The sequence below is a fragment of the Choloepus didactylus genome, chromosome 6 (assembly GCF_015220235.1).
Source record: "Choloepus didactylus isolate mChoDid1 chromosome 6, mChoDid1.pri, whole genome shotgun sequence".
Classification (NCBI taxonomy): Eukaryota; Metazoa; Chordata; class Mammalia; order Pilosa; family Megalonychidae; genus Choloepus; species Choloepus didactylus.
Window position 1 is genome coordinate 68,121,752 of NC_051312.1, and position 21,934 is coordinate 68,143,685.

A 21,934-nucleotide genomic window follows, 5' to 3' on the forward strand; every position below is an offset into this window, starting at 1 on the left:
CTAATACCAAAATCAGACAAAGATAATACAAAAAAAGAAAATTATAGACCAGTCTCTTTCATGAATATAGATGCAAAAATCCTCAACAAAATACTTGCAAATCAAATCCAGCAGCACATTAAAAGAATTATACACCACGACCTGGTGGGATTTATTCCAGGTATGCAAGGCTGGTTCAGCACCAGAAAATCAATTAATGTAATACACCACATCAGTAAATCAAAGCAGAAGAACCACATGAACGTCTTCATCAATGTAGAAAAGGCATTTAACAAAATTCAGCATCCTTTCCTGATGAAAACACTTCAAAGGATAGGAATAGAAGGGAATTTTCTCAATATGATAAAGGAAATATATGAAAAATCTGCAGCTAATATCCTGCCCAATGGGGAGAGACTGAAAGCTTTTCCTCTAAGATCAGGAACAAGACAGGGATGCCCACTGTCACCATTGTTCTGCAACATAGTGCTGGAAGTGCTAGCTAGAGCAATTAGGCAAGAAAAAGAAAGAAAAGGCATCCAAATGGGAGAGGAAGAAGTAAAACTTTCAGTGTTTGCAGATGACATGATTCTGTATGTAGAAAATCCAGAAAAATCTATAGCAAAGCTACTAGTCAGTGAATGCAGCAAAGTGTCAGGCTACAAGATAATCACACAAAAATCTGTAGTGTTCCAATACACAAGGAATGTGCAACAAGAGGAGGAAATCAAGAAAAAAATTCTGTTTACAATAGCAACCAAAAGAATCAAGTATTATTTAGGAATAAACTTAACCAAGGAGATAAAAGACCTTTACACAGAAAACTATAAGAAACTGCTAAAACAAATCGAACAGGACCTAAAAAAATGGAAGAACATAACATATTCATGAATTGGAAGACTAAATACAGTTAAGATGACAATTTTACCTGAACTGATTTATAGATTCAATGCAATGCCAATGAAAATCCCAACAACTTACTTTACAGAAATAGAAAAACCAATAACCAAGTTTATTTGGAAGGGCAAGGTGTCCCAAAGAGCCAAAAATATCTTGAGAAAGAGAAACAAAGTGGGAGGTCCCACGCTACCTGACTTTAAGACATATTACAAAGCCACAGTGGTCAAAACAGCATGGTACTGGCATAAGGACAGATATACCAACCAATGGAATTGAATTGAATGTTCAGAAGTAGACTCTCGCATTCACGGACAGTTGATCTTTGATAAGGCAGTGAAGTCAAAGCAACTGGAACAGAGCAGCCTCTTCAATAAATGGTGTTTGGAGAACTGGATATCCATTTCCAAAAAAATGAAAGAGGACTCCTATCTCACACCTTATACAAAAATTAACCCAAAATGGATCAAAGACCTAAACATTAGTGCTAAGACCATAAGACTCTTAGAAGAAAATGTAGGGCAATATCTTAAAGATCTTGTTTTTGGAGATGGTTTCCTGGACCTCACACCCAAAGTGTGAGCAACCTAAGAACAAATTGGCAAATGGGATCTCCTCAAAATCAAACACTTTTGTACATCAAAGGACATTGTCAGAAAAGTAAAAAAGGCAGTCTACGCAATGGGAGATGATATTTGCAAGCCACATATCAGATAAGGGTTTATTATCCTGAATGTATAAAGGGATCCTACAGCTCAAGAACAGAAAGACAAAGAATCCAGTTTAAAAATGGGCCAAAGACATGGACAGACACTTTTTTGAAGAGGAAATGCAAATGGCTCAAGAACATGTAAAAAAATGCTCGACTTCACTGGCTATTAGGGAAATGCTACTCAAAACCACAGTGAGATATCATCTCACACCTACAAGAATGGCCATTATCCAAAAAACAGAAAACAACATTGTCGGTGGGAATGTAGAATGGTGCAACCACTCTGGAAGACAGTGTGGAGGTTCCTCAGGAAGCTAAGTATAGATTTGTCATATGACCCAAGTATTCCATTGCTAGGTATATACCCAGAGGAACTGAATGTTAAGACACAAATGGACGTTTGTAAACCGATGTTTATTGCAGCATTATTCACGATTGTCAGGAGATGGAAACAGCCCAGATGTCCATCAACGGATGACTGGATAAACAAACTGTGGCATATACACATGATGGAATACTGTGCAGTTGTAAGACAGAACAAAGACATGGAACATATAATAAGGTGGATGAACCTTGCGGACATTATGTTGAGTGACATTAGCCAGAAACAAGAACAGATACTGTATGGTCTCACTAACATGAACAAACATTAATGAACAAACTTTGAGAGTTAACAGCTGACAACACAGGCTACCAGGAGATAGAAAGAGGGTAGAGATCGGACATTTGATGCTGAAGGACTACAGAATGTTCAGCAAGATTGATTTTATAGATCCAGAAATAGCATAATACTGTGTGATGGTAGCACAATATTGTAAGTACACTGAACAAAGATGTCTGTGAGTAAAGCCAAACGAGGTGGGATAGGGGAATGTATGAAACCAGAAGTAAAGATAGATGATAAAGACTGGGACTGTATAACTTGGCAAAAACTGGAGTGGCCAATGACTGTTACTAAATGTACAAATATAAAAATGTTTTTACATGTGGGAGAACAAATGAATGTCAGCCATGGAGAGTGTTGAAAAAGTGATGGTATTTGGGAAAAAACATGATCAAAGCAAACTGGGGTCTATGGTCAACAGTAACGTTGTAATATGCTTTCATTAAATGTAGCAAAGGCAATATACCAAAGCTAAATGTGTATGAGAGGGGGATATAAGGAAGGGATATGGGAATCTTGGTAGTGTTGTTTTCTGTCCTTACTATGATATTGTAGTGTATGACATGTTATTTTTCTTTTTATCATCTTTTTTATTATTCGCTTAAAAAAAAACTTTTTCTGTAGTAATCCATATGTTCAAGTGCTGATTGTGGTGATAAATGTACAACTTTATCATGATATCATGAACAACTGACTGTACACTGTGGATAAATGTATGGTATGTGAATATAACTCTATAAAATTGTAGGAAAAAATATAAATAGGAGTAAAAGTGTTGAAGAAGACATGGAAAGAGGGATGTACCTATCTACTGTTGATGAGCAGACAGAATGGTGTAGCCTGTCCGTAAGATCCTGCAACCTCATTATGGGGTATTAATTGGAAGATCTGAGAGCAGAGACATGAATGAACATTTGCACACTGGTGTTCATGGAGGCAGTATTCATGATTTGCAATGGGAGGAGGTGGCCTAAGGGTACATAGACTGAGGAACCGAATGGTGAGCTGTGGTATATGCATACAATGGAATATTGAGCAACTACGAGAAGGAGTGAAGCTGTGAGACTTGCAACGAGGTGAATGGATTTTGTACGCAGCATTTTGAGTGAAGTACACCAGAAACAAAGTCAAACACTATAATGCCTTTCCAATATGGACTAACTACAGTTAGTTACAGTTCTGTGTAAACTCAGAATTGAATCTTAGAACACATCCTGACAGGGGAACGATTATCATAGTGGTCCCTAGATTGTAAGCAGTCAAATCTGTTCCTGAATTGTAATGGCTATCTCCAGACTTTGAAATGCTGATCCCTTAGTGTATAACCTGATTGGTCTTTGGAACATTGGGTATCTGTGTCACACCTGAAACTCAGAGCTAAAGCTCCGCAGATATGAAATGTCAGTATTAGCGCATACAGCAACTGTTGAGAAAAAAAGAAAGAAAGGCTGAAAAAGAGCACAGACTTCAATTAGTGATATGGATGAAGCAGATCTGGTTAAGACTAGGGCAAACCAGGCCAAAGGGTAAAGATTGAAACTGACTGTGTTTTAAAACTTCAGCTTCCATGTGAGACCAAGGGAAGAGGTGTCTATTTGATGCAGGATCTATATTTTCTAAACAGTACAACTCTACAGTCAGTTTGTGCAAACACCACAATTACATGGAACTTTGAATGGGAAGTGAGATGTGGTAGGTTTATATAGGGTAGGGTGAAATAATGACACATCCAAAGTAATTTGGGCAGAGAATAAAAATATATTTGCAGGGCCCCCCTGAGGAGCTGGGGGAGGATGTGGAGGTGTTGGACTTCCTCACCTGTATTGATGCTGATGTTGTCGCAAACACTGAGGACTGACAGTTTGATGTGCCGAGCCCTCTGTCATGGGACTTGCCCTTATGAAGCTCATTACTGTGAAGGAGAGGCTAAGCTTGCATATAATTGTGCCTAATAGTCTCCTGAGTATCTCTTTGTTGCTCAGATGTGGCCCTCCCTCTCTCTCTAAGCCACCTTGGCAGGCGAACTCACTGCCCTCCCCCTATGTGAGACCTGATTCCCAGGGGTGTCAATCTCCCTGGCAACCCAGGATATGACTCCTGGGGATGAAACTGGACCCAGCATCGTGGGATTGAGAACATCTTGACCAAAAGAGGGATGCAAAATGAAACAAAATAGAGTTTCAGTGGCTGAGAGATTTCAAATGTAGTCAAGAAGTCATTCTGGTGGACAGTCTTATGCACTATAAATAACACCTTTTAGGTTCTAATGTATTGGAATAGCTAGAACTAAATACCTGAAACTATCAACTCCAACCCAGTAGTCTGGACTCTTGAAGACGATTGTATAACAATGTAGCTTACAAGGAGTGACAGCATGATTGTGAAAACCTTGTGGTTCGCACTCCCTTTATCTAGTGTATGGATGGATGAGTAGAAAAACGGGGACAAAAACTAAATGAAAAATAGAGTGGGATTGGGGGGATGATTTGGGTATTCTTTTTTACTTTTATTTTTTATTCTTGTTCTGATTCTTTCTGATGTAAGGAAAATGTTCAAAAATAGATTGGGGTGATGAATGCATAACTATATGATGGTACTGTGAACAGTTGATTGTACACCATGGATAATAGTATGGTATGTGAATATATTTCAGTAAAACTGAATTTCATTAAAAAAAAAACTTCATATAATTAGACATTGGATTTTGGTGATGCTCAGATTTAAAAAACAATTTCTACAGATGATGTTTAATGTAGTTCTCTATTCCTTTGGATATAGTTTACCTTGTCATCACTATTAAGTATCTTTTGTTTGTTATGGATATATATAATATGTAAATGTATGCAATATTTTGTAAAATGTATATAATATGATTTCCCTAAAATTTGGCTTTTAAACAATATTTGTAATTGTTTCCATAATATTTGTGTTACTAAAAATTTAGAGATTCTCAAAAACCTTATTAAAAAACTATATATAGAATTTGAAGAAATAGAAGTTGTCTTGTAAAACTATAAAAGGATACTGCAGGTATAGATGTGAATCCCAAAGTGACTTGTTTTCCTGCAAATATATCCTTTTACTGAATATTTGGAATGATACTTTACTGTAAAATAACTATGTTTAGCTCTTAAAAAATATATACGTATTTGAATGTGATTAAAAGGGGAAATATTAGATCATATATATGTTACTAGAATAAAAGTTTTTTAAAAAATTCATGGAACTGCATAACACAAATGATGAACCTAAGTTAAACCATGAACTATAGTTAATAGTACAATTATTAAAATGTGCTTTCATCAAATGTGGCAAATGTACCACATGAATGCAAGATGTTACTAATAGGGTGGTTTATGGAAACCCTTTATTTTATGCATGACTTTTCTATAAACCCACAACTTCTCTGATTAAAATAGAAAAAGAAATCATGTAAGTAGTGAATGTTCTTTGAATAGAGAGACTGGATTTCTAGGACAAGTTTCTTAAAATCCTGTTTCTTGATTCCCTTATCTTTAAAATGGAGACAATAATACTACTTACCTCACAGGATTACTGTGATGATTAAATGACTAGTGCTTGGCACATAGTATTAAAAAAAGGTTTGGTATAAAAAAGGTAGCAAAATTAGAAAATAAGGTAAATTAAAGGAAAAATACCTAAGAATCATATTTTCCATTTTATAATATTTCCACTTGGAAATGTTTTGTGACTAACTATATTAGTTAATATCTTTTAATAACTTCTTTATGGTTTTATAATATTCAGCCATTCTGCATATTTTTGATCACTAACTTTATACCAGGTCATGGGTATATAAAAGTGAACAAGAAAGGAGACAAGGTCCCTCTTCCCATGATGCCTTCAGTGTAGTGCGAAAGACAAGTAAATGATAATATAGTGTTAGAGAATGAATACGATGCTAAATGAACATGTGAGGGATTTGGGAAGCTTTCTGGATGAGAGAGAAGGAGTGTGTTCCAGGTAGAATGAATGGCATGTTCAGAGGCAAGGAAGATTGGTACATGGAGGAATGACTTTCCAATCTTCTGTTGTAGAACTTACCATGTAGTGAAGGAAAGCTATGTAAGTAGTAGTGCTCGCCAACCAGACTATAAATTTCTTCAATGTCTGTTTTCTGTTCCCAGGCAAGCATTGTAATCCAGAGGAGGTTTTGAGAACCAGGGTGAACTCTGGAATGAGAGCCTTGTGCCAAAGGAAATGAAAAATACAATATCCTTAGGTGACAGTGTGATGGATAATGAAATTTAAAGTCTGAATAAGGCCGCAATTGAGAAGGTTCAGGAAGGAAGAAATCATCAGTGTAGGAAACAATGGGACTGCGACCAAAGACTAAAAGGAGAAAAGGAGATCAGAGCCAGAACCAGCTTCTGGAGTTAGTAAAGTGGAGACAGGGGGCTCACTTGTACATTCTTTCTCTTTTTCTCTCCTTCATACACTCAGTCTTGTTCTCCTTTTCAAATTGTGGAATTAAATCAGTTTGGAGGTTGACGGCAGGACTATACCTTGTTTACTTTCTTGAATGAACAAATTGTTTCACCCTCCCTTGCATTTTTTTAGGATCCTATTCTACTTGTTGTCCCCTCTAGTGTTGTTAGTCTTTACTTCTCCGTTTATAGTAATCCTGAGCCTCAAACATGCTCAGATCTGATCTATGTCCATTTGAGGCCTTAAAAAAATTCTCATTAAAATAAAATTGGATTTTCATTGGAATCCTTTGAAATTAATTTTAGAAGAATTAACATATTTACTATGTTGACTCTTGCTCCAAATGCTATGTCTTTCCATTTATTCTTTCCTTTATGTCCTCTTTTAGGTGGAGTTGTGTCATTTTCTTCAATATAGTTTCTGTTCTGGGCTTAATTTTATTATTGGATATTTTGAATTTTTGATATTGTACATGGAATATGTTTGCATTTTCTAACTGTTGGCAAGTAATAAGAAGTTTATCCACTCCACAGAACCGAGTTTATTTCTAATAGTTTTTCAATTTGTTCTCATATATTTCTAGGTAGATAATTGACCCTTTTGCAAATAACACTTTTTGTATCTTTTTAGTGTCATTGAATTGACTGCAAGATTTTGAACAATGTTAAATTAGTTATTATTCTGGCATCCCTGTCTTTTAAGGCATTTCATTCAGGTTTTACTGTTGTCGTCCATTTCTTCTTGACTCTGTCTTCCTTTGGATCTTTGAAATCCTTCTTTTAGTTCTCCTGTTGATCATCCTTTCATTTGCTCCCTGGTCGCTCATCATTTTCCTTAAATTTGATTGTTCCCTACCTGTTCTGTCCTTAGCTACCTTCTCTCTAAGAGAATCTATACCCTCATTATAAGTGATGCCATTCATTTCTGTGGCTTCAGATATTACCTATACACTAAGGATTCCCAGTTCTTTATCTCTGACTCATCTTTCTCCTAATTACAGCTGTGTTTCTAGTTTACCATTTAACTTGTCATTTTTCTTTTTTCCTTCTTAACCAATCTTTTTGTGAGTTTCATGCATAGAGTGATGAACAAGACAGACATTATTGTCCCTACCTTTATGGTGTTTACAGTCTAGCAAGGAAAACAGACATTCAGTGAGTAATTAAAAGCTGTGGAAAAGGCAGTGAAGAAATTAGATGCTATGAGAAGTGTATGACAGAAGGACTGTGGAGAATCATTATCTCAGTTAGTGACATTAAAGCTGAGACCTGAGGCAATAGCAAAGAAGGGAAGTAACTGACTATACCAGGTAGCAGAAATGGTAGTTGCAGAGGATCTTGAGTGGAAAGGAACATGACATGTTTAGGGATCTGAAAGGCAACATGCATGGCTAGAGTGGAAGGGTGGAGTAAGACTTATGAGGAATGAGGCCAGAGAGGTAGGGAGGAGACAAAAAAATTGTTCAGTGAGAAAATATTTAATGATTACTTATTCTGTAGAAAGCATTGTTCTAGGTCTGGGGTTGCAGCAAGAACAAACCAGGTAAAACTTCCTGTTCCAATGGAACTTATGTACTACTAGGGAATACAGACCATAAACAAGGTAAACAAATAATATGTGGTGATATGTTAGATAGTGATCAGTACTGAGAAGGAAAAAAAAAATGTAAGGGGGATGGTGTGACCAGGGAAGTCATCAATGGAAAGGAAACTATTCTTAGCAGAGGTGAACAGTGAGTGCAAGTGTAAAAAGAACTTACCTGTCATATTTGAGAACAGCTGAGATGCCATTATAGTTGGAGTGAAGTGAGTGAGACCGTCAGTAGTAGAAGATGAAGCCAGAGAAGTAACAGGAGAGCTAGGTAATGCTGGGTATCTGTGGGCCATGTAAGGTCTTTGGCTTTTACTCTGAGTGAGATAAACTACTGGAAGGTTTCAAACAGAGGGGTGATATGATCTGTAATGTACCATTTCATGGGGGCACTATTCACACAGAATTTATTGTAGAGTTGTGCAGGGCTATAGTCCTGATCTGACTTGGTGGTTGTGCTAGAAATGGACTGAAAGGTGAATTAAGGTGGAAGTAAAGAGATCAATTAGGAAGCTATTACATTAGTATAGTTAAGAGATGGTAGTGGCTTGGATCAGGATAGAAGCCATGAGAAATGGTCAGATTCTGGATATAATGGGAGGTAAAATTGACAGGATTTGCTTGTTGATTGAATGTGAGGTGAGAAAGAGAGAAGACTGACTAACTGGAAGGGTGGAGTTTCCATTAATTGAAATGGAGGACACTTCATGGGGCGCAGAAATTTAGAAACTTGATTTCGGACATTTTAAGTTTGAAATACTCTGCTAGATATCTCTGCCAGTTTGAATGTATTATGTCCACCCAAACGCCATTATTTTGATGTAATCTTGTGTGGGCAGACGTTATCAGTGTTGATTAGATTGTAATTCTTGGAGTGTTTCTTTGGAATGTGCCCCACCCAGCTGTGGGTGATGACACCGATTGGATAATTTCCATGGAGGTGTTGCTCCACCCATTCGGGGTGGGTCTAAGTTGAGTCACTGGAGCTGTATAAATGAGCTGACGGGTAGAGGGAACTCAGTGCAGCTGTGAGTGATGTTTTGAAGAGGAGCTACAGCCAAGAGGAACACTTTGAAGAAAGCACAGGAGCTGCAGATGAGAGACAGTTTGAAGATGGCTGTTGAAAGCAGACTCTTGCTCCAGAGAAGCTGAGAGAGGACAAATATCCCAAGTGCAACTAAGAGTGACATTTTTGAGGAACTGCAGCCTAGAGAGGAACGTCCTGGGAGAAAGCCATTTTGAAACCAGAACTTTGGAGCAGACGCCAGCCAGGTGCCTTCCCAGCTAACAGAGGTTTTCTGGACACCATTGGCCATCCTCCAGTGAAGGTACCCGAATGCTGATGTATTACCTTGGACACTTTATGGCCTTAAGACTGTAACTGTGTAACCAAATAACCCCCCCATTTTAAAAGCCAGTCCGTCTCTGGTGTTTTGCATTCTGGCAGCATTAGCAAACTAGAACAGTATCCAAGTGGAAATGTTAAGTGGGGCCCTGGATATGTATGCCTAAAGCTGAGGAGAGACATATGGGCTAGATATTTATATATGAGAGTTAACAGTATGACTAGTGTTTAAAGAAAAGAATATTTTTTAAAAAGGACTGATCATACACACTGACCTGTAATCACCTTTTCACATAACATGCCTTTATGGACCATGTTGAGGATTTTGGTCTTTTATTCTAAAAATTGTATAAGCCATGAGAGGTATAGACAAGAGGTGACTCATAGTTAGATTTAGTTGCTGAGACAAAAATGAATTACAGGGAGGCAAATGCAAATGTTGGGGGAAGTTTATTAGAAGGTTTTTGCATTAGTTCCAGTTAGAGTTAATGATGACTTGGATCAAGATGGATGTAATGGATATGGAACATTTTCTGCTTGGTTAACTATTGCTATGTAACTTAATAGCTATGTAATTCATAATCATTTTATTATGCTCAATGATTCTGTGGGTCAAGATTTCAGAGACGACATATCAGAAGTGGCTTATCTGTGCTTCGCGATGTCTGGAGCCCCTTCTGTGAAGAATTGAAGGGCTGGGGGTGACTCAAAAAGCTGTTGGCTTCCTCACTCACATATCTGGCACCAGGCTGGGATAACTGTTGAGGGTGGGCCCAGTTAGGATTGTTGAACTGAGTACCTACATAAGGGTTCTCCATGGGGTTTGGATTTCTCAAAGCCTGGAGGTTGGGTTTAGAGAGGTTCATTTGAAGACCAAGCATTCCCAGGAACCAAAACAAACGACAGGGCTTCTCCTGACCTGCTTCAGAAGTCATGCACTATCACTTCTCCCATGTACCCCTGGTTACGAGCAAGTCAGTGTGACCAGCATAGATTCAAGGAGAGGGAAATTAGACTCCACCCCTCAGGGAATGGTTGGCAAGGTCATGTTGCAGAAAAACATGTGGCATGGGATATTTTGTGGCTGTCTTTGGAAAAATATTATCTGCCAAAGAAGGAAATGGCACAATTCAAGATATGCTTAAGAAGTGGGTTGATAGGACTTGGGGAATGATTGAATTAGGAGGTGAGGGAGAAATCAGGGATTCATTCATTTATTCTACAGATATTTAATATCATATGCTTAGCACTGTTCTGAGATGATTCTGAGAACTTGAGTGGATAATGATGCCATTTACTGATTTGGAAAATACTCAGAGGCAGAGATGATAATTTCAATTCTGGATACATTAGGTTGGAAGTGTCTGTGAGGTGACATCCAGATAGAGATTTCTAGAAGGCAGTTAGAGATAATGTGTCTAGAATAAAGATGACAGAACTGGTGGAAATAAATTGGGGAATTGTCAGCATAAGGTGAGAAAAGAAAAGAATTTAAGATTGTCTTGAGAAACACCAGTTAATGGATAGCTGGAGGAGAGAGGTGGCAAAGGAGACTGAGGAAGACCAGCCAGAGAGGTAGAAGGAAAATAGAGATAGTGGTTTCAGAGATTTTTAGGATTCTTAGGAAATGAGAGTGTTTTAGGTAGGAGTATCCGGTTTAGCTGAGAGGTCAAATAAGACAGGGACCAAAAGATGTTCATTGTCTTTAACAATATAAAGGTCATTTGAGAGCAGTTTGATGGACTAGTGGTAGTGGAAGCAAGATTGGAATTGGCTGAGAGGTTAGAGCAAAGAGAGTGTGTTGAGACAGAACACTTCTAGAAGTTTGGCTCTAAAGAAAGTTTTTTTTAAAACAATGATAAACATCTTGTAGGGGGAATAAAACTCTCCCTTGGGAAGAGACTGTGGGTGTGAGTTCTAGTATCCTTCTCTCATGAACACTCTGTCTCCCCTCCCCCACTTGTTTGCTTCTTCAACTTCTCCCTCCAAGCTGATAAAAGAAGCAATAGTTTCTGAGATTACAGACCCTTAGGTTGGAAATGAGATATTGCCATTAAAATAGAAATAAGAAAGGTTAGGTCATTGCAGGTGAGTTTGAAGCAGTGTATTTGAGAAGTAGAAGTGGTTCATTAAGTCTATATTGAAGGAGGTGAAGTGTATTCTATCACCCCTCTCAATTCTAGGGTCAAGTGTGCTCTGGAATTCCTGTATCATGCAGTGTTTTGCTTGGCCGTTTGCTTTCTTATCTCAAACCCAGTTGACCCTTCTTACCTCTCCTCCTGTACTGAATCTTTTTTTTTTTTTTTTTTTAATTAAATTCAGTTTTATTGAAATACATTCACACACCATACAATCATCCATGGTATACAATCCACTGTCCACAGTATGATAACATAGTTATGCGTTCATCACCACAGTCTATCTCTGAACATTTTCCTTACATCAGAAAGAACCAGAACAAGAATAAAACATAAAAGTGAAAAAAGAACACCCAAATCATCCCCCCATCCCACCTCATTTGTCCTTTAGTTTTTATCCCCATTCCTCCACTCATCCATACACTAGATAAAGGGGGTGTGATCCACAAGGTCTTCACAATCACACTGTCACCCCTTGTAACCGACATTATTCTATAATTGTCTTCAGGAGTCCAGACTGCTGGGTTGGAGTTTGGTAGTTTCAGGTATTTACTTCTAGCTATTCCAATACATTAAAACCTAAGATGTGTTATCTATATAGTGCATAAGAATGTCCACCACAGTGACCTCTCGACTCCATTTGGAATCTCTCAGCCACTGAAACTATTTTGTCTCATTTTGCATCCCCCTTTTGGTCAAGAAGATACTCTCAGTCCCACGATGCTGGGTCCACATTCATCCCCAGGAGTCATACTCTGCGTTGCCAGGGAGATTTACACCCCTGGGATTCGGGTCCCACGTAGAGGGGAGGGCAGCGAGTTCACCTGTCGCGATGGCTCAGTTAGAGAGAGAGAGGGCCACATCTGAGCAACAAAGAGGTACTCGGGGAGACTCTTAGGCACCATTACATACAACTTTAGACTCTCCTTTGTGGTAATGAGCTTCATAAGGGCAAGTCCCATGCTCGAGGGCTCAGCACATCAAGCCGCCAGTCCCAATGTTTGTGACAACATACGCTAGGGGATCAGCATCTCAAAGTTTAGAGACAGGCCTTACAATTCAGGGATAGAGTTTAACTGCTGTAAGAGCTTACAGTCTAGGGACTATTACAATTATTGTGTCCACGTTAGGCTATGTTCTAAGATTCAATTCTGAGTTTACACATTGTAGTTAGTCCATATTGGTGAGGCATCATCTCTCACCATGTTTTCTCCAACACTTTTACTCCTATATATATATTTTCCTACAATTTTGTAGAGTTATATTCACATACCATACATTTATCCACAGTGTACAATCAGTTTTTCATGGTATCATCATAAAGTTGCTGTACTGAATCTTAATGCTTTTTCTGAATAACTTTCTAAGAAAGAGAACTTGTATGAGAAAGAGTATGGGAGCTATTTTAGTTCATATGGATTATCTAAAAAGTATCTTATAATATATGCTTGTGCAGATCAGAATGGCACATATTTGTGGAAGACAACATAATATAGTGAAAAGTACTCTGAGCTAGGTATGGGGTTCTAATTGTGATTTTATGAGTTAACTTGTTTTGTGACCTTAGGCAAATTATTTTAAGATATGTAAAATGAGGGACTTGATAAATGCTTTAAATTGTCCTTTCTTGCTATAAGAGTCTACAATTCTGTAAGAACTGTTCCACAGGAAAAGTTCTGGTGACTGGAAAATAGCTAGTATACTATCTGTAAGGGTACCAAAATTTGCTGGAGTTTTGTTAGTGCTCTGCTTCTGCTCTTTGTTTACTTATCAGTCATCCAAAAAAATCAAAATATTTTTGTGGGTTTCATTTCAGGTGCTTTAATGCATGAGTTATCAAATGATGGTGCTCGTAGACAGTTTGAATTTTATCTGGAAGAAATGATCCTCCCTCTTATGGTAGCTAGTGCCCAAAGTGGGGAACGAGAATGCCACATAGTGGTGCTTACAGATGATGACGTCGTTGATTGGGATGAAGAGTATCCACCACAGATGGGAGAAGAATATTCACAAAGTAAGTATTGTGGCATGTTTTCTCTCTCTTGAATCATCACGTATTGTCTCTCTTTTATAGTATTAATAGAAGGGCAGTTTTTTAAAAAGAAAGTACATTGAACCCTTGCTGTTCACCAGGAGTCAGCAAATTATAGCCGTGAACCAAATCCAACCCACCAGCCCCCCTGCCTGTTTTGTGAATAAAGTTTTATTTATACACAGCCCTACCCATACGTTTATGTATTGTCTATGGCTGCTTTTGTGCTATGGTAGCAGAGTTGAGTAGTGCAATAGAGACTGCATGGCTGACAAAGACCAAAATATTTACTGTCTATCCCTTTACAGAAAAAATTGTCTCATACCTGCCATACACAGAAATGATTTCCTCTTTGTTGAGTATCTAGATCTTGATGGATTTTTCCTTTGCATTTAGAAGCATCCTGGAGAGTAAATGTACTTATAAAAAATAAGCTTTGAAAAATATTTTTGTTTATATATAGAATGAGATGTTTTAACCCATTGATTTTGAGTTCTAAGATGTTTCTTTTTAAACATCAAATGTGTTCCTGGAGGATACAGTGAACCTTCAGAAAGCTTTGTGGAACTATAGTTCTTTTAGGTGTTTCTGACCCAAACAGCATATCTTGAGCAGCAGTGACTAAATTTTCCTGTGTTACTTCTAATTGTGATTTTGTGAGTTAACTTAGGCAACTAAGGTCAAAATCAAAAGAAATATACTATATTATTTTCAAGACGTGTAAAATGAGGGGACTTGATGGATGCTTTAAATTATTTAGAGCCTCTGGGTTTTTTTGTTATAAACTTTATCTTGTACTGTTTTTCTTGACGAATCCAATACAGTATTTTTGATGAGTTCCATAGATTGAGAAGATGATCGAGTTGAAAGAATGACTCAAGGAACTGAGTATAATAGCCTAGCATCTTGGTATAGTTTTGTACTCTAGTCTGTTGAATTAATAAGGATTAAGGTTTAAGTAAAAAATACAGGAATATAGAAGGGTACCCAAACCTTTGAATTACACCGATTCTTCCACTTACTTATCCTTTTCTAAAAACAAAACAAAGCAGACTCCAGATGGTATTCTTTTTGACTTCTAAACAAGATTTTCAAAATATTACTGTTACACAAGTTGTGCTAGAACTTCTCAGGGTTTACATTGAGGTGTTTCCTTTGCATGGTGTACTGAAATGAGTGTTGTGATTCATTCTTTTGTGGATAGTTGTAGTAACAGATAATTCTTTTGCTATAGTCTCAGACCTAAGCTCTTTGCTAACAATGGTTTCCTATAATGATATGTGGAATAGAAAGTTGAACAAAATTTAGGAAATATTAAAGGTTCCTGAAAATCAAAAGAAGTATACTATACTATTTTCTTTTAAGAGAGTGGTGCCAATCATGGAACTTAGAAACAGCATCGTAGTGATATAACAAACCTGATTTTTCCTTTTCATTTTTTGAGCTTTCTATTTCAAAGTTTTTTGTTTTGTTTTTCTTTATTTTCTTAAGCTTTGAAGCTTAAAAGGACTGAAAACATTTTCATTTAATTTGTCTAAATATGTTTCCTTTTGTGTCAAGATGTTTCAACCTAAAGAGGATTCAAGAACACAGAAATAGCTTCTTAAGCCTGATTTTCCTAAATATGATACTGTGACGCCATCCATTATGAGACATCAAAAAAACTTAATCTTAAGTATCTGTTATTTATCATGAAATCTTGAGGATATAGTAATAATAATCACAAATTTGCCGCATGAATAACATCTGTATACTTATTTTCCTTTTATTGGTTCTTTTAAACCAGCGTGTTTGGTTTGTGAGTGTGTTTTTCTTTTCTTGAAAAAACCTTTGCAGTTCACCTTTTAAGGGCGATAACTCCACCTGAAAGAGAGAAGGCGAGGAGGGTCCATCAGTCTAACTCCCTGAAGTTCCCAGCACATTTTGAAGACTCAACATGTTGTCAGTGGATTATCTGTCCTTTGCAAAGCCAGTTTGCTCTAAACAGACTAACCTGGGCAGAACATGCTCGAATCTGCCACTTTTAACATTAGTATTAAGTGGGGCTGTTCGCCTGAATGGAAATCAGTTTGTGGGGTGGGTCTTTGGCCTTTTTGGGGGAGTTACCAATAGTTGCTCAATCCATGTAATGTCAAATGTCTGTTTTATAGTCTTTGACAAGGCAGGTTTTTATTGTTTTTTCTTGTTTTGTTTTGTTTTGTTTTTTTCCTATCTAGACTTGTCCTTTTAGGCATCATGGCAAAGTTCTTTATGTTGCCTGCTTAATGATGTGATATTGATATTTTTCTTTTGGTTCTCTTACTTGAAGATACCTGGGGCTGATCCCACTTCTGTAAGTCTATATGATGTATGTTTCAGAAGGAGATTCTTCCCATGGATTGGGTTACCTGATTGGTTATCAAAGCTTTTCTTGTTTCAACCTAAGTAGATATTTGCTTATACATTAACTGTACTGAATTGTTCTGTCATGTTGGCTAGTCATCCTTTGGCATCACTGCATCCAGTATTTGGGCTTTTAGGACTGTCAGGTCCCTTTGATGATCAAGATAAATTTAAGTTTGTCTCTCAAGTACTTTGATTTTAATAAGAAAATGTTTTTGTCTTTTTGTTTCCAGTTATTTATAGCACAAAACTGTATAGATTTTTCAAGTACATTGAAAACAGAGATGTGGCCAAATCAGTTTTGAAGGAGAGGGGTCTTAAGAAGATTAGATTGGGAATAGAAGGTAAGACATTTTCATTATTTTCTATTAGCTTTCTTTTGAAACACAAGGTTCAAAGTTGGATTCCATTTAGAATATAGTTTGAGTACTTTGAGAAAACACCTGAAAAACGAGTGCTGAATGCTCATGTAATAGCCCTATAAATAAGAACAGTCACCTTTCTTATCTGAGAAGACAGGTAAAAAGCCATTAGAAATTGTTTACTCTGTAAGATTCCCTAGCAATTTAGGGATATGAACTTGTCTTTTCTGCCATAATTGGCCCTAATTTGTTTTTGGCAGAGCCCATGTGGTATGTGAGAGTAGTCATATGTATACGTTCCCATGGGATTAGCCAGGCTCTTTGCCTCCTTGAGAGTAGAAGCAGTGACCATTGAAGATCCTCAAAGCCCAACAGAACTAAAATCTGCTTTCTGAAAATTCATATAAAAGCAGTACTAGTAGCTTACTGGTATCTTAAAGTATGATAATAGCTTATTTTCAAGTTAAATACAGATTGCAAAAATTATTTCATGTGATTTAAATACATTTTTAGATTGCTTTTTACTTTATGGCTTAAATGAAGTTTTCCATATGCCAGGTCAGATGCGTATTTTTTTTTTAAATGTCTTTTCTAAGAACAAAGTGTGTTTGTTGGTATAACATGACGTAGTGTAAAGAGTCCAAGATGTGGAGCCAGATTGCTTGTGTTCAAATTCTAGTTCTGTGACTTTACTACTGTATGACCTTGACCAAGGCACTTAACCTCCCTCTGCCTCAGGGGGAGCGTCTTAGTACCTACTTTATCCAGTTACTGTGAAGATAGAATGAGCTGATACATTAAAAGAAAACTTAAAACAGGTGCCGGCACTATGTGTTGTTGTGATGATGCTAATGAAGACAATGGTTTTGTCAATGACCTAATTGTACTGCTAGTGGCCACAGTAATGGGCTGCTAACAAATGTAGGGAAGAATGACCTTTTCTTCGAAGGAAAGGGAGGAAATTTGGGAATTAAGGAGTGGAATTGGTAACACATTAGCTTCCTTAGTGTGTGCCCCAGTCTTTCTTTACAAACAGTGGGATTTTGCTGCTTGATTACAAACAATGGGATTTTGCTGCTTGATTTCAGAGATAGAGAAGAAGTCAGCAGCTGGGAGCTATTTTAGATTGGGCAGTTTGGGAAGGTAAGGTCTCTCTGAGAAGAATACCTTCCAGCTGAAGCCTGATGACAGAGAGGGTTCTAGGCAGAGAAAAAAGCAAGTACAAAAAGTCATTGAGGTAGGAATAAGCTTAGTGTATTTGGGGTATAGAAAACACAGACATGGTTGTTATAGTGATTGAAGAGGAGATTTGAAGAGCTAGAGATAGTTGGCTTGAAAGTTGGTAGGAGAGGTAAGGTAGAGTCAGGAGACGCAGGTTCTTATAGGTCATTGTAAGATGTTTCCTGGCCAAGTATCTTTAGGCAAGTCTCTTAGCCTTTCTAAGCATCCGTTTCCTCATCTATAAATGGGTATTATACTTTTTATGTCGTAGAGGATGGTAGCAATGATCAAATTAGAGTTCCTGAAAATGATCTTTCTACCTGTTGCAACCAGTTCCCGAGGCCTCAGGGAAGGGGGTCATCACAGCTTTGAGACTAAAGAACACACCAGGGACAGACTGAGACATAGAGTTTATTGTGACTTATGAATAGGAGATAGCAGCTCCAATGGTGGCAGTTCAGGGACTCCAAGTAGCACTCTGCACTATGGCAAGAATCTACAGGGCCAATTATAGGGGCCCAGGACAAAGGCATTCCACTGGGTATGAGGTAAAGGGGTGGAGGGTCTACATACTAAGAAGGGAGTATACAATACTTCGAAGTAGGATAAGCTTTGGTTCCAGGAACCAGCAGACCTTGGAAAGGTCTGATTAATATATCACGGGAGAGTAAATAGCCATCTGCAGGTTTCCTCCTTTTGAGGGAGGCTGGATAATTGATATCTGTTATCCAGACCACACGGCCTGCTGCGTGTTGTTGGTCTTATATTATTAAGGGGGAGAGGCCCCAACCCTGGATTCCCACACCATGCTTTCTCTTTCTCTGTGTGGCTACAAGTATTCATCCTTCAAATTCTCTTTGAAACTTCCTTGGAAATCTCTATGAAGTTACTCCTTATATATAGTTGCACCTTACTATATGATACTTCTGTCTGTCCAGTCATGGAATATGAGCTCCTTGAGCAAGTCAAGGAGTATGTTGTACACCTATCATGTGGTCTAGGATTCTCAAATAGTGAAATGACTTATGTAAAAACTACATGTAAATTGGTTATTAAAATGTTAGGACTTCTTTCTCTATTATAAGGGAATAACAGAATTTATTGTATATTTACTATGTTCTAGGCATTGAGCTAAAATCTTGGATGAATTTTGTATAGCCATAAGGGCCTGGAGATGGGTATTATTGTATTAACTCCATTTTAAAAATCATGTTAATAATACATTATACATATGTACATAATATGTGTGATGTACATATTGTACTTCTAAATATTTTAATATGCCTCTTTTTAAAAAAATATTTTCTCATGCCCAACAATATTAAGAATAATTCCTTAATGTCATCTAGTATCAGCCTACATTAAAATCTTCCCCATGCTTATCAAAAATGTCCTTTATAACTGGTCTATCCAAACCAGGTTCTAGCCCAAGACTGCCTTTTTACTAGTTAGTATGACAAGTCTCTTATCTCTAGAATAGTTTCTTATTTATGACCCTGCCCTATTGAACAATCGAGGCCAGTTGTCCTGTGAAAATTCCACTTCTGCATATGCCCAGTTATTTCCTGGTGATATCCTTCAGTTTATTCTTCGCTCTTCTGTAATTCCTATAAACTGTAAGTTAGATTTAGAGGCTTCATTAGATTCAAGTTAAATGTTTTCAGCAAGAATATATCATAGATGATGTGCACTTCATATTACATCCCAAAGTCCCCAAAGTATCAGTACTAAGATTCTCTGTTGATTAAGTGGATGACAGCCTGATCCCACCATTGTAAGATTAAGTTGCTCCTTGTATTATTTTGACACTATGAGAATGTTGTTCAGTTCATCGTCAACCTTTACCTAATAGGTTTAAATACCAGTTGATATTCCATGCCTGAATCAGTATTATTATTAGGGATGCAAAATGATTGTTTTCTTTTTTTAATGTGTATGTGTGCCATAAACACCTTCTCAGAATAATTTTTTTAAGTGTGTAAAATAAAGTATATATGATTACAAAGGAAATAAATTATAATGAAAGGAAGTTATAAAAGTATTTTAAACCAAATTTGGGATATAATAATATATGTGCTTCTTCATGAATGTAATACATACAAGATCCAATAACTGTCATCATTTTGACTTAATGATGTGAATTTGAAAGATAATTTGAGGTCTCTGTGACAATTATAATGCAGTAGGAAAACATCTGTGATTTGGTGAGAAAGTCATGGCTATTGCTAATATTACTGTGGGTTGTGGCCTACATGCATGCATTCATAATGGAAGGAAATGCTATGTTTCAATGAAAGTAAAGGAGTAATTTTTCCCCCTTCAGTCTTACAGATGCTTGGCCTAGGGAGAGGGAGTAGAATGTAAGGTGAGAAAAGGATTAGGATTGAGTCTTGAGGAATTACAGCATTAAATAGTCAGCGAAGGAAGGTTGTGCCAGTAAAGGAAACTGAGAAGGAACAGCCAGAGAGGTAGGAGGGAAAAACAGGAAATGTGTTAAAGAAGCCAAGGGAAGACGATGTTTTAGGAAAGATGTAGTAGTCAGTACTAGCAAATATAGCTGAGAGGTGAAGTCAGATAAGGATTGGAAAATTTGTTTTGGATTTAACATGGAGGTCATTGCTTATTTTAAAATAAATTTTTAGAAACGAACATTCTCCCTTCCCTCATGCTCCTACCTCTCTTTCTTCTTCTTCCCTGGTAACCTCTAATCTGCTTTCTGTCTCTGCAGATTTGTAAACTTCTAGTCATCTCTCTTTTTTTTTTTTTATTATTTTGAAATAAATTCAAACTTACAGGAACAGTTGCAAAAACAATACAAACTCCGTACACAGAACTCCAACATACCCAGACCCTCCTCTCCTGATACCCCGATCCACCAACTTTAACATCCTGTCACACCATTTCTTTCTTTCTTTCTTTACCTCCCTATCATCCATCATCTGTTGCTCTGTATTCTGAACATATGAGAGCAAGCTGCACACATCCTTGAACAAACAATATAATTCACATATACATTTCCCATGAACAAGAACATTCTTTTATGCAATCCCATTAAGCGTAGCTAAGAAGTTCAAGAAATTCAACATTGATACAAAGCTTACATTCTGTATTTCCTTATTTTCCTTTCCTGTGTCCCAACTGTGGCCCTTTGAGCCTCCTCTCCTCCATCCTCAGATCCCATCCAGGATCATCCTTGGCATTTAATTGTCATTATCTGTTTAGACTGTCTTTTTTTTTTCAATTGTGGAAACTTACATACAGCCTAAATCTTCCCATTCCAACCCCTCCTTAGCATTCCATTAGTGGGATTAATCACATTTAGAATGTTGCAATGCTGTCACCTTCCCACCATCCATTACTAGAAATTTCCCTTCACCCTGAAGAGAAACCCTACACTCATTTCCTAACTCCCTTTTGCCCCTTCCCCCACTTCTCATAACCCATACTTTACTTTTCATCTCTATGGTCATATACTCTGATACTTTCTTTGTATTTACCATAGGGCTTAAATTTAACCTCTTAAATCTGTAACAATCTTGTTTTTCTTTGATACCAACTTAACTTCAATAGGACACGTAAACTATGTTCCTATACTCCTCCGTTCCCCCACCTTCATGTAGTTGTCAAAAATTACATATTTTACATTGAGTCCAAAACCACTGATTTATCATTACTGTTTATGTATTTTAGATCCTGTAGGAAGTGAATAGTGAAGTTACAAATCAAAAATACAGTAGTATTGGTATTTACATTTGCCATGTGATCTTTACTGGAAATCTTTATTTCTTCATGTGGTTTCAGTCAGTTGTTTAGTGTCCCTTCCTTTCAGCCTGCTCAGTTCCCTTTAGCATTTCTTATAGGACTGATCTACTGGCCATGAAGTCCCTCAACTTTTGATTATCCGGGAATGTTTTCATCTCCCCCTCATTTTTTTTTTTTTTTGAATTCAATTTTATTGAGATATATTCACATACCATACAATCATCCATGGAGTACAATCAGCTGTTCACAGTACCATCATATAGTTGTGCGTTCATCACCCCAATCTATTTTTTTAACATTTTCCTTGTACCAGAAAAAATAAAAATACGAATAAGAAATAAAAATGAAAAAGAACACCCAAATCGTCCCCCTCCTCCCACCCTATTTTTCATTTAGTTTTT

The 21,934-nt window shown here is 37.2% G+C and overlaps 1 protein-coding gene across 1 annotated transcript in view; it reads left to right on the top strand.

Moving 5' to 3' along the window:
• The window catches only part of BTBD10 (BTB domain containing 10), a 210,319-nt gene that overhangs the window by 158,452 nt on the left and 29,933 nt on the right, over positions 1-21,934 (top strand). Inside the window, 2 exon segments of the mRNA XM_037839913.1 lie at positions 13,591-13,788; positions 16,422-16,532. Coding sequence (XP_037695841.1) covers positions 13,591-13,788; positions 16,422-16,532 — 309 coding nt within the window.